The sequence below is a fragment of the Sinohyriopsis cumingii genome, chromosome 4 (genome assembly GCF_028554795.1).
Source record: "Sinohyriopsis cumingii isolate HCF-2022 chromosome 4, ASM2855479v2, whole genome shotgun sequence".
Lineage (NCBI taxonomy): Eukaryota > Metazoa > Mollusca > Bivalvia > Unionida > Unionidae > Sinohyriopsis > Sinohyriopsis cumingii.
The window spans coordinates 101,816,452-101,830,293 of NC_142964.1; the positions used below are offsets into that span (position 1 = coordinate 101,816,452).

General features: G+C 35.7%; 1 protein-coding gene across 1 annotated transcript in view; it reads left to right on the plus strand.

Annotated features, from left to right (window-relative positions):
• LOC149801789 (DNA-directed RNA polymerase III subunit RPC3-like) overlaps positions 1–13,842 on the plus strand; it is a 78,962-nt gene that overhangs the window by 60,255 nt on the left and 4,865 nt on the right. The window contains exons 9-12 of the mRNA XM_089956137.1: positions 1,914–1,974; positions 9,213–9,279; positions 12,580–12,663; positions 13,117–13,268. Coding sequence (XP_089812263.1) covers positions 1,914–1,974; positions 9,213–9,279; positions 12,580–12,663; positions 13,117–13,268 — 364 coding nt within the window. The remainder of the gene's footprint in view (positions 1–1,913; positions 1,975–9,212; positions 9,280–12,579; positions 12,664–13,116; positions 13,269–13,842) is intronic.

The following is a 13,842-nucleotide window of genomic DNA, read 5'->3' on the forward strand; positions in this document are numbered from 1 at the left end:
CTGGTACCTTAGTCTGGAGTATATATGTTGAATATTTGAAGGTTTTTAATCAAACTTTATATAATTATATATTGTATATAGCTGGTGTGTCACATACTATTGCCTTGCCCCCTACCTGTTGCTGAAGTTCACAAGAAAGGAAAATGTTACTTGAACTTGAATTCTTGTCATGAGAATACCATTCAAATCACTTAAGATATTTTAATTCAAATCACTTAGGATATTTTAATTCAAATCACTTAGGATATTTTAATTCAAGTCACTTAGGATATTTTAATTCAAATCACTTAGGATATTTTAATTCAAATCACTTAGGATATTTTAATTCAAATCACTTAAAATATTTTAATTCAAATCACTTAGGATATTTTAATTCAAATCAATTAAGATATTTTAATTCAAGTCACTTAGGATATTTTAATTCAAGTCACTTAAGATATTTTAATTCAAATCACTTAGGATATTTTAATTCAAATCACTTAGGATATTTTAATTCAAATCACTTAAAATATTTTAATTCAAATCACTTAGGATATTTTAATTCAAATCACTTAGGATATTTTAATTCAAATCACTTAAGATATTTTAATTCAAATCACTTAAGATATTTTAATTCAAATCACTTAGGATATTTTAATTCAAATCACTTAAAATATTTTAATTCAAATCACTTAAGATATTTTAATTCAAATCAATTAAGATATTTTAATTCAAATCACTTAAGATATTTTAATTCAAATCACTTAGGATATTTTAATTCAAATCACTTAAAATATTTTAATTCAAATCACTTAAGATATTTTAATTCAAATCACTTAAGATATTTTAATTCAAATCACTTAAGATATTTTAATTCAAATCACTTAAGATATTTTAATTCAAATCACTTAAGATATTTTTATTCAAATCACTTAGGATATTTTAATGAAGCTTTAATCAGTTATAAAATATGACTAGACGGTGTGTCTCATGTCCCATCTCATGATCACTGCTCCAGTGGCATAGTGGTTAGAGCGTCTGCCTCGGAAGCGGTAGGTTGTGGGTTCAAACCCCTGTCGAGTCATAGCAAAGACTTACAAAATGGTACTAACAGCTGCCTCGCTAGGCACTCAGTATTAAGAGGTTAGTGTTAGGACTGGTCGGCCTGGTGTCAGGATAATGTGACTTGGTGGGACATGATGCTATATGTCTGCGGCATGATGCCCCAGTGCTAGACATCACTATAAACTGCCACATTGCAGACATCGTATTAATATGACTGAAAAATTGTTAAAGTTATGTTAACAATCCAAATCACATCATGTCACACTGTCTCATGGTCATGGCTGCAGCAAGGAACATGTGCATCTTTGACCTCTGTCTACGCACAGGTTTAAGTTTGGAACCAATGATATTTATAGGAAACTTTAACATTTTATATATATTGACTTGAAAGTGTAATGTATATTCTCATTTGAGATGGAAGTCATTTTCTTATTCAGGCTGTGACTATTTAACCCCAAGAAATGTTTTCATAAAACTTCATGAATATCCAAACCTCATCATGCAATATTTAAGCTCAGATGTTAGTCATTATTAGTAGAGAAAAAAATAATAAGATGTGTTAATCATGTGCCATTGTAATTTTTGTTTATATATAGATCCTGCTGGTCAAAGCATTATTTTCATATTGTGTTGTTCCTGTATTGTTTTATGATTATGCTATTAAATAAATGTAATTATGTCACAGTGCAATTAAGTTATTACTTATTTTACTGTATATTTTGGATTTTGCATCTTTAAAATTCTAAAATGGAATTATTAAATGACCTTTAACACAAATCATTTGTTATATACATATTGAAATATAGAACAGGTTAAAACTTATGTTGTTTTCACAGAATTATCAAATTTGATTCCTTGAATGTCTGTAGATATTTACAAGGGTCTGATTTCCCTCTGCAAGGCTCATGTGGAGTCGGTTGTTCAGGAGAGGTAAGTTGATGAAAATGTATTGCTTTGCGTTAATTATGTTTATTGTGACTGTTTGTGAAAGCATTTACCCTTCTTGATATATTATATGCCTCCACCATATATTGGTGTTGTGTATAGAGTTTTCTATGTCTGTCTGTCTGGTCTGTTCCATCCCATCATGTCATATCACATTTGTCACAAATTTCTTTTCCATTCAGGAAGGACTTCATGGATAGAAATCAAATCTGGTATGAAACCTTACATTAAGAGAGCCCAGGGCAAGTTTGATTTCAACAAATATTTTACAGAGTTATGGCACCCATTTTGACCTAAAAACTGTACCTTTCATTTGCATCAGGGGCATCAGTGTATTATGGACATGTTTCTTTGTATGGATGAGGAGGAGGGTATTTCATCATGCAAATGTTCATTTATATTGTGTGGACATTTATTTGTAACATTGGACCTGATGCTGCTGAAATTTTTTATGAATATTACTTTTTTGTTGCAAAACAGGCAAAAATTCAATATCAGTATTAATTCTGAAAAAAATTGATATAAGTGTGTTTAAAGAACTACTTTTGTGACCTGTGTATGGAGGAAGAAGGATAGTCCAGACACTATTGCATATACAGAAAAAAAGCCATATAATTAAATCTAGCTGGAGCATTTCTATGCAATTTTTGTGTCCTGGGAATGAGGTTTCATTAGTGTAACTTTAATCACCAGGTAAATCATAGTATTTATTCTTTAAAGTTATTTTTTAAAATTTGTATGGCTAGTAGTAGTATTCATAGTTTGGCTTTCAGCATAAAAATAATGAAATGTTTTATTATATTCTGTTAGCTATAATAATAATAATAATGACCTTATTTAAAGAGGGTAACACAATTAGCTAAAAACTAATCTACCTTGAGGCCCTCATACAAAGGAATTCATTTATTTAAGCTGCATCTCTGAAGCCACTGGATATATTGGGTTTGGAAGAAGGAAATAGAGTGGGCATTTCTAATCTCAGCTGGAATACTATTCCAGAGCAGAGTTCCAGAGTATTGGAAGCTGTTGACTGGTATGCTCCATTTTGAAAGTTTAACTTTATTTTAATTAATAATTTCAATTTATAATTTCTGTTTCCAGCTGTAATAGGAAGATATACAGGAATTATAGATGTTGCCATTGGGAATTAAATCTGATTTGTCTGTTTTTGTAGGCATGTGCAAATATCACTTGACTGATCTATAAATAACTTAAATCAGGACCATCTTGGAAGATGCCAGTGTAGTCTGGCATTGATGTTCATTGATCAATTCAGAAAAACTGGAAAAACTACAGCCTGAAGCGGCAAGAAAAGTTATAGGACTTCCAAAATACGCTACTAGCAATCCCACTATTTTGAAATAGGGTGGGAAAGTTTCTGCAGTCTAGATGAAATAGACAAAAGGACATAAATTATTAACACACTACAACATTAAAACAAACCCAACTCTTGACCACATCCAGAAAGGTCAAGGATAACTGGGTTTGGTTAGTAAGTGTCCTTGCATTGCTCTTCCACTGTATACCTCAACTCTGGCCTTGAATCAGTAGACATAAGTTCAGTCCTTGACAGTGGCCATACTTTGTTCTTCTTTTTTATACTTAATAGCCTTGTGCCACATGTTCTTTAGCCATTTTGAACAAGGCAGGAAATAATAAAAGGTCATGGGATCATTTTAATTGTTGATGAAGCTGTCTTCATATCTGATGATCAAATTGTCCAGAATCTGACTAATCAAAAGACCCCCACCCCTGCCCCTGCTGTGCCCACACAAATCCTGAATATTTAGCAGTTTAGCTTTTGCTAAAATACTGTTGACAATGCCTCCAAAATCTAGTGGAATTTTTCATGTGTTTAGACCTTCCAGCTAATAATTTCAGTGGTTTAGCAAGTAAAAAGTTTGATATGCCATTTGTGTTGTGTTCAGTGAATTCATGTTTCTACAATTTATTATTGTCCCAGTGATATTGTTCTGTAAGAGCTGCATGTCATTTAACCATTATATTCAGAATGTACACTGTTAAACTTGGGTTTATTATGCATCTTTGTATGTCCTGATAATGTGAATTTGCCCAATTGAATTTATCTTTACATTTGTTGCATGTCCTTGTTTTGTCTCTATCATTTCAGAAATGCAAGTGCTTCAGAGTCATAGGAAATAATCTTGAGAAGTGTATTGTGTGTACCGAATGTTCATTATCACATCCACAGCATGTGTGTATCATGGGTTAAAGACGTATGGTCTAAAAGGGCCTAGAAAAGAGGGCAAGTTCTAAATCATCATGTATCGAGTGTTTATCTGAATTTGGTGATCATTATGGGGGAGATATAAATGCTGTCCCCAACCCCAGGCAAAGTTCCCAGAACTGTACAGATGGTGACGATCACTTTCAACACCTTTAAAGCGATGGCGAGCAATTCCACACATTGTTGGAATCATGGATGCTATGTGTCAGACAAGAAGCCCTGTCCTCAAGGTTGTCAAAGAGTAATTTTAATGATATTGGGGATTTTACCCCTTTTTGGCAGCCCACTGGGCATAAGTCTGTGCACCCACCATTGCATGGCCTTATTGCTGTGACAACTGGGCATGCAAGATTTCAGTCTGACATTTCACAGACCACCTAGACCAAAAATCATGTACCAGAGAGCATACATTATCCCAGCATTCAGTCAACTAGTCCAGCCATCCAGCTTACCAGTATATGGGTGTGGCAGGTCTAATTCTATCATTTCGGACTGTCAGACTGCAAGTTCAACAGTGTATTGGTGTGGCAGGTCTAATTCTATCATTTCGGACTGTCAGACTGCAAGTTCAACAGTGTGTGGGTGTGGCAGGTCTAATTCTATCATTTCAGACTGTCGGACTGCAAGTTCAACAGTGTATGGGTGTGGCAGGTCCAATTCTGTCATTTCAGACTGTCAAACAGTTTCAACAGCATTAACTGTCTACCAACCAGACAGATCATACCATCACAACATGGCAGATTGGCCTCACAGTTTGTGCTTCTGATCCAGCAATTAAGCAGCCATCCTGGACCAACATCCTTCAGCCAGATCATGCTCTGTACTAGGTATGACACTGTCAGCTCAGGTAATTTATCCAGTAGGTAGGGCCTTCACTGTGTATGGTGATAACATAGGATCTTCACTGCCATGCTTTATGCTTGGATGCTGGATGTGTAGGAATGGAACAAGAGCTCTGTGGTTGACAAGAAGGATGTCACCGACTTTCCTGAACAATTCTGATCCAACTATGGAATGGTCAGAATTCAGCTTTAAGGTGAAAATAGAAGAAATGTATGGAATTGTGCCGCCATATGAATGCCTCAATCTCTGGAAATTAGTAGATGTTGATGAATAAAATGAACTGCTGTTTTCCGAATTTTGCCACAATTAGCAAAGATCAGCAAAATTACCAGGTGTCTCTTGGATACAATTTGTGATCCTGGTAATTCAAGGGATTTTTTATGTTGAATCAGTTCTCAGTAACTTCTGATGCTTACCTCTGTATGTGTCTAGTGTAAATAAAAAAAGTATTGCCATGAACACATCTACTTGCCACTTCATTAGTTTGGCAGACAAGTGTTTCATGCTACATCATAGCTGGTGAGGAACACTGTCAGTTTCCTCCCTACTTGACCTAGCAATTCTAGTGATCTTTCTTCTAGCTGTGAAGGCAAGAAGCAACACTTGAGAATTAGTGTGCCTTACAGTCAAGGTAGTCAGCAGGGGATCTGATCACAAGATGGCAAACACTTTGATGGCTTCCTGCAACCTTGATTTAAAAAAAAGTAGATTGTTGCATTTTTACTTCTCAAACCACACCATGTGGCTACCCTGCACTCTCTGCCTTTTAGTTGCCCCCTTTTGTTCAGACTGTATTGAGGAGGTGAGAGAAAAGGAGGCACTGGAGTACACTTTAGATTCTCTTGCATGTCCTTACCACGTCATGGCTTTGTCATTGGTTGTTTTAGAGATTGGATGACTATCAACAAAATACTGCAGGGGTACTTAGCAGACCGATGAATTACAGGCAGCCATATGCCCTAACTTTTGTTGTGGTGGTGGTGATAACCATGTTGTTTTCTCCCCTATGCCTCACACCAACCAACAATGACTTGCAGTCCCTTTCATCCAACAGTGACCATCTGATGATTTCCATACTCCTTATGTTTCCCCATACTTGGATCAACCTGTTTCCAACAAACAGTTGGGTGACTCAGGTTGTTTCATTGGTGCTCTGGATCTCATTCATTCAGCTTCCTCTGCTTTAATCATCCCCCTTCATGGCAAAAATGCAAAAGTGTTCCCATAAAGATGAACATGTTAAGGAGATAGGCATTTGCTTGTAAAGCAGGCATTAGAGTTAGTCTGGGCACCAGACTCCAAGTTGCTATTGTAGTTTTTTCAGCCCAGTGAGAAATATAGACCAATAGTAGACTTGAGGTGGCTCAATCAGTTCATTGGTGCCCTGAATTTAAAATTTAGATGGCAAGGTCTGTTTGGTTGCTGGTATGGCATGACAAATAAGTAGTCAGTCTTGATCTGTCCAATGCATATTTACACATACCTATTCACACAGTAATGGCCCATGGCTTTACATGCACCTTCTGATCAATACGTTTTGTGATATTAACCAAAATCAAACTTTTCTTGCTTCTTTGGCAAGAGACTAAGTCAGCTAGCAGTGAGATTACCTTTGGAAGCCCCCTCCCTGCCAAGCTAGAAGTTAAAATCTATACAGCTGCCTGTTTGTTGTGTAGGAGCACATACTTGCTACTATGCTTCTGGACAGTCAGTGGCAAGAGAAGGCTTTTCACTTTAATAGGTTGGAAATGAAAGCTTCTCCAGACCTTTCATGCTTCGAAGGAGCACACGCTTGGGAAGACAGTTTTATTAATGTTAGACAACTCAGTCGTGGCAGACTACCTCTTCAAACAAGGGGAAACGAAAACCATCCAAGCTCTGGATTTTGGTGTGGGAGGTACTCCGTTGGTGTGCCCAATACTATAAATGCATCAAAGTCCAACACATACCAAGCAGGCTGAACATACTGACTGTTGTGATATCTATTGCTTCTTATGCACTTTATGAGCCCGACTGATGCTAGACCTATTTGTAATGAAACAACAAACTGCCCACTTTCGTCTTTCCATTCTTGTACAGAGTCATAGGCCATCAATGCCCAGTCGATCAGCTGGGATGGAATTTGGGACAGAGCCTTCGCGTGAGTGGATTAGATATTAAAACTGGTCCAGAAGATGAGGCTTGAAGCTTGCAAAATAGCTCTGATTGCCCCTCTCCATTGAGCAAATTCTGGGTCAATGGTCCGCATGGTCTTATTGACATGTATCCAGCTTAATCATTTTGAGCCCAATGCTGCTGAAGCAGAAAAGGTTAGTGGTGTTCCATACATATTTGGGATGACTTATGTAAAAAGGAATTTCATACTTACGTCGTGGAGAAGATTTTGACAGCTAGAAGACCCAATATGAAGGCATATGATAGGAAGTGACTCATTTTCATAGACTGATATCACATTAATGATGTCACACCACTCTTTACTTCCATCCACACTTGGCTAGCTTCTTTCCTATCTTCTCTCCTTCTTTCCTGTTTCCTTTTCCTATTTGAGGACAGAGTTAGCCCCTATCAAGATCAAGGGATACTGTTCCATCATTTCAGACACATTCAGACATGGAGGAGGTGATATTGGCTTAAAAAAAGCATTTTTCCAACTTGTATCTAATTTCAGCCTATCCAAGTCCCACATGTTTATCTTGTTCCCCAAGTGAAGCCTCTCATAGGTCTTGATGTGGCTAAACTTGTCTATATTTGAGCTCCTGCCTTCAGTCCTATGAATCTGTTACCATACAAAACTTGCTTCCTGAAATCATGAGTTTAAGTGTGAGTGAACTACATGCACTGCCTGTGGAACCAAACTATATGCAGTTTTCATTCTGCTGCCTTCATTTTAGGAGAAGTTCATCCTTTCAGTAGAACAGTCATTGTACTCCATCAGGGTGACTTGGGTTGAGGTTTAATACTCATGCATTTTCTCTTCCTCTTACCAATTCTGATGTTAATCTGATCTGTATTACAATCCTATGGTCTTATAAATAATAGAAAAGAGTGAGAAGCAATAAGCTTTGTAAAATTCATCAATTTATTCCCTAGACTACAAAGTAAACAATGTAAAAAGAACTTATGTATTACAAAATAAATCTCAGATAATCCTAGAATTTCACACACAAGTCCTAATGCTTAAAGTTCTGAATAAACTTTAATGATATTCAAAAATAAATCCAATGCTGGAAGTGTTGATGTGCCTGTGAAGGTCAATGTGGTTGTGATGTGCCAACATTCTTTTGTTGGATCACAGTAATACAATCAAACATCTGTATTTGAAATTTCACTATAAATTCAAGTCTATATATAAGAATGTTATTTTTGATGGGCACTTTGTATTTCTGTTGAATAAATACTTTGAATAAATAAATCCAGTCCAAATGAAGCACTGGAAACAATAATGCAACTAATTCTGCCTCAAGATCTTATAGCATGAATGAGTAATTTTTAGAAAAACAAGATTATATAGTCCTCTACTTGACCTCAGGTCAGAATTAAAATTTTCTTAAGAAAACTATTGCATAATGGGAAACAACCTTCTAGAAGGTTGCTAATGTTTACAAAATAAAATCTTACAATTAGAATATAAAATGTGGTGAACACAGTGTCCTTGACTCAGGTGAAGATAATAATACTGATAATTAACCCATACTCATTGGAAACTATTTGGTATGTATTAGATGTTCACAAATTATTTAAAAAAAATCAATGATTCAGGTCAAGTAGAAAATGAGCTTGATTTTGGACAAGGTCAAGTCCAATATAAATTCTCCATAGCATATAATGAAATTTATATATAAAAAGTAACAGTGCAGATTTAATGTTCATAACATTGGGTAATGTATTTAAAGAAGAAATGAATTTTTTTAAAGTAAATTGTTTCTCTGAGAATACTTACTTGATCACATAACTATTTATACTTACATTACTGTTATTCTATTAATGTGATCATCCAGTTGTAAGTTTGCTTCATCTTTAAACTGGTATACATCTAGGATACGGGTGGTCACGGAGGGAGGGGGAGGGATATGATTGGATAAGTATTCTCAAAGACACGTAATTTGCAAAGACATTTCCTTTTTCATTTTAGGTTTGGTTCTAAGAGTCTAAGAATATTTCGAGTGCTTTTGCTGAGGAAACATTTGGAGCAAAAACAGGTTTGAAAATCTATTTAACCATGAACATGATCAATAGAATATTGCTTTTGATTTTAAAAGATATAGATCATTGTTGACTTTTTCCATGCACTGAAATGTATAACAGATATTTATATTGCCAATTTGACCTTGTCCCCCAGAAAGTTGCATTTAAAATTACTTTCTTAGTTTCAGGTTTTGCTTTCTTTTTTTACTCTTGTGTAAAGTTTATTTTTTATCATTCTGCAGTAATCTTAGACAATATGGACTGCTGTGAAATTCTTTCTATTATGCATAATTCTTTAACTATAAGGAGTCATTGCTTTTAAATAATTATGATTACCTCTTCAGAGTTTTAGAAATAAAGTAGATAAATACCAAAATAGTCACATGATGCCCCACATCAAGATGCCGGAGTCCTACGGTTAATCTTCTTTTCTGTCCTTCTGTCTGTCCATTCAATTGCACTTCTTGTAACCACCAAAGCTCTGCAGCCCTCACACATAATTAGATGCCATTTGTTAAGTGCATTGTTTATCACATGTAGCTGTGCATTTTAAAGGTTTCTTTTCAGATCCAGTTTTGAAGGAGTTATTACTCCTTTTTTTCTTTCTTCTATCATTTTTAATTTCACTGCAGCAAATCTCTCTCTAGCATTGCTTTGAATGTTGGAGCATTTAATTTTCTCCATTGAATACATTCTCCGGTCACATAAGCATTATGGATATAAGCTTCCTACCTCCGAAATCCAGTCCTACTGAAAAGACTAAACAAATCTTTTCTGTCTGTATTATGTTGGCAAAATGCAACAACTCTCATCCTTACCAGTTTTTATGCTTCACTGTCATACAGTCAACATTGTATAAATCACCTTTCACAAATCTATCCCAATATTAATGTGAGATTTAGCCATCCAACCAGAAATTAGTATTGGGTATTAGTGATTCCTTTATAGGATTATACCCAATATTTTCATGAATTTGTAATGGACTTGGCATATGTGGGTATGTGAGAAAGGCTGCCAGTAGCTTGCCATGGGTCAGTGGTTCTTACTCTGTGTGTGTGTGTGTGTGTGTGTGTGTGTTCCTGGGTCCTTCCTCCACCAACTATACTGGCTATCATGTGCTGAAAAATGATGTTAAAAGCACAACAGCAGCACCAACCTATTCTCCTAATGTCAGTGTGCACTGAAATGTATTCGAAGGAGAAGGCAGTAAATTATGTTTCTCCAAGAATACTAATCCAATTACTTTACTTGAAAACCATCCGATCCGCCTGCCATTTGAGCATCCTCAACGGTAAATCACTCCGTTTAAAAGCTAGTGACAACTGAAGGTGACAAAGGGAAGTAATGGACAAGAGTTATTGCCCTGTCCAAATAGAAAATATGAATTTTCATCTTTTTTAGAAGTGCTGGATTAGGCTGGTAGCATGCTGATATCCCTAACATTAATGTGGTCAAGTAAGTAATCTTGGAGAAACATAATTTACTAAAAATAGTTTCTTTCTTAAAAAATTATATTTTTGTATAGCTAAGGGTTCAAGAAATTCAAATTCGCCAATAAAATGTATAGATGTGATTGTTTTCTTATGCTGTCATTAAATATGCATCCCCAAATACAAAGGAAAGAAACGAAAAAGGACACTGTCACTATGTCCTTAAGATAATGGCTAAGTGAGTAGCTATAATTTCATAAAATTTTTGGTCTGGCTGAAGATCACATTGGTTTACCCAGCAAAAAACACCTGATTCATGTCAGGTTATAAATCACTAAATATTTGCCAGGTCTCATATAAATGTCATTGACTTTATCATTTTCTTTAAAGATAATGGCTAAGTGAGTAGCTATAATTTCATAAAATTTTTGGTCTGGCTGAAGATCACATTGGTTTACCCAGCAAAAAAATACCCCGATTTATGTCAGGTTATAAATCACTAAATATTTGCCAGGTCTCATATAAATGTCATTGACTTTATCATTTTCTTAAACAGGATTACTGTGATTATTTAATGAGACAGAATTCACAACCACATCATTTTATCCTGTCTCTCTCTGAATTCAGAGCCCATAATACACCTAGATAAGAAGTGACTTCACATTGATGATGTTGTAATATTATAATTATATCATTTCATTCTGTGTAGTAACTGTTGATTTGACAAAAGTGGGGTACCTTAAGTGTCCAGATTTACAGGTTTAAATGTACAGTGGAACTTTGAAAACCGAAAGAGCCTGACATCTTCGCTAGCCAAGGTTCCGATAACCCTAGCTACACCATGGCAAATCGAGCTGATATTTCTGAGCTTCTGGTCTCTGCATTTCAAGCCACTGCATCCATCAAAATTAAGCTCTTCAGATTTGAACACCATTCCTATGTGATAGAGACAAGGGGAGCACAGAGATTGAATGGACTGATAAATAAGCACTTTTCCAGTGCCAGTCCATGTTGGCACAAATATCTTTCACTCAAATAGACATGTAATTTTTTCCATCTGCTAAATAGTCATACTTTGGATGTTAAATTTACAAAGCATCCTTGCTAGGTCAATTGCCACCCATGTTTTCGGCCGATGTACAATGCACCACACTATTAGTTAGTTGGAATTACATACTAAGGGAGGCAACACATGAAATCCAATAGATGTCGCTAGGACAAAGCACCAATATAGCTGTTTGATCTGCCATGGTGATAGGGTTATTGTAACCGTGATTAACGAAGGTGAGGGCCTGGGGGACCATACATTTTGCTTAGAGTGCTTTTGGCCCACCTGGCCTTATGGCCCTGCATCCAGCATGCATTTTATTTTGTTTCATTAGTGCACATTGCTATTTAAACTAATTGAAAACCATGTTGCCAAATTATACCAAACTTTGTTAGTAAGGATTCGGAGACATGGTATATCAAAAATTTTAATTGGCTGTCCTAGCAATGTGGTTTCCATATCAATCAATCTATTTTCTACTACTTTTCTAGAATGGCTGAGCCAGTTTTTATCAAACTGTCTTGAAATATATTTCAGAACATGCTCTGTTAACATTCTGTTCAGGTGAGGCTTCCTTAGCAAGCTGTTTGAAAATGTATTGTCAACATCTCTAACATGTTTGATCACACTTGGTAGAGATGTTTTCAGCACATACTTTGTATCAAAATAGTTTTGTGGATGGTTTCCTTAGAAATGGTATGCTTTTTGTAGCAACAATATAAAGAAACCTTTTTGAGTTTGCCAGAATGGCAGAGTGAAGACAATTCGGTAGGAATTTTTGTTATGGCATTATCTCATAAAATTATTAAAGTTTTAGTATGTTCATCTTTTTACAGATTGAAGACCTTGCCATGGTGCCAGCCAAAGAGGCAAAGGAGATACTGTACAGAATGTTTGCTCAGAGATTTGTATCCATCACTGTATGTGTCTCCAACTACAATGAATGTAACACTTTCTAGAATGGTTAAATATTTGACTGTCATCTTTTCATTAAAGCTGCAGAAGTTGATAATTTAGGTCAAAAGCTTTTTTTTGAGTATAATTGCTGTAAATTATTTTCCCTGCTCAAATTTTCCAAAACTTTTGAATATTTTAATCTTTTATCTTATTTCACATTGTATTTACATTTTTCAGTGCCCTAACATCATTCATTTTGTATGTCACACTAAAATTTAATCTAGTAATAATGCATTGCAATATCATTAAGTAGTATAAACACTTGGCAGCCATTGAATTTAACATTCAGTATAAACATAGCCATTATAAAGCTTGTTGCTTGCTGGATGAGGATAATTAATTCATTCACAAGTTATGCCTCACTGTTGTACAGTCCCATTTCTTTAATCCTTTATTTTAAAACTGTTTCATTTTAGGAAATTTCCAAGACCCCTGATCATGCTCCATCTCGTACATTCTACTTGTTCACAGTGAATCTGCAGCAGGTGGCACGAATGTTGATACAGAAATGTTACCAAGCCATGGCAAATGCTCTTATCAAAATGGAGGCTGAAGTTATGGAACACAGGTCTGTCTGAATAAGGTCCACTTTTATGGACCACAGCACAGAGGCAACATGCTAGCTTTGGACATCAGCTTTCTTGTGTTTGATCTCTGGTCAGGCACAGATATATGATATCTCATTAGCAGTGTTTTTCCCCCAGATTTCCCCCATTGCTCAGACATGACCTTTCAGCATTATTTGATAAGGGTACATTGTGTACATGTAATTAGGATTTGTTGAGCAGTCAATTCAAGCTAAAACTTAGATGAAGTTGAAGAACAATTTTCCATACCCCTACCACACCACTACCTCCTGTACCCTGTCTTTCCTAAAACACAACCACCTATTGTACCCTGCCTTCCCTAAAACACAACCATCTCTTATACCTTATCTTCCCTTCCACACCACCACCTCCTATACCCTACTTATTCTACCAAACCACAACCACCTGCAATACCCAACCTTCCATACCACTCCACAACCAAGTGTACCTTACATTCTCATGTGTAACTTTCTATTTCACATTGTCTGATGTCAACTATTAAAGACCTTAATGTACAAGTCTTTTGTACTCCAATAATGTCATTCAATTTGACCT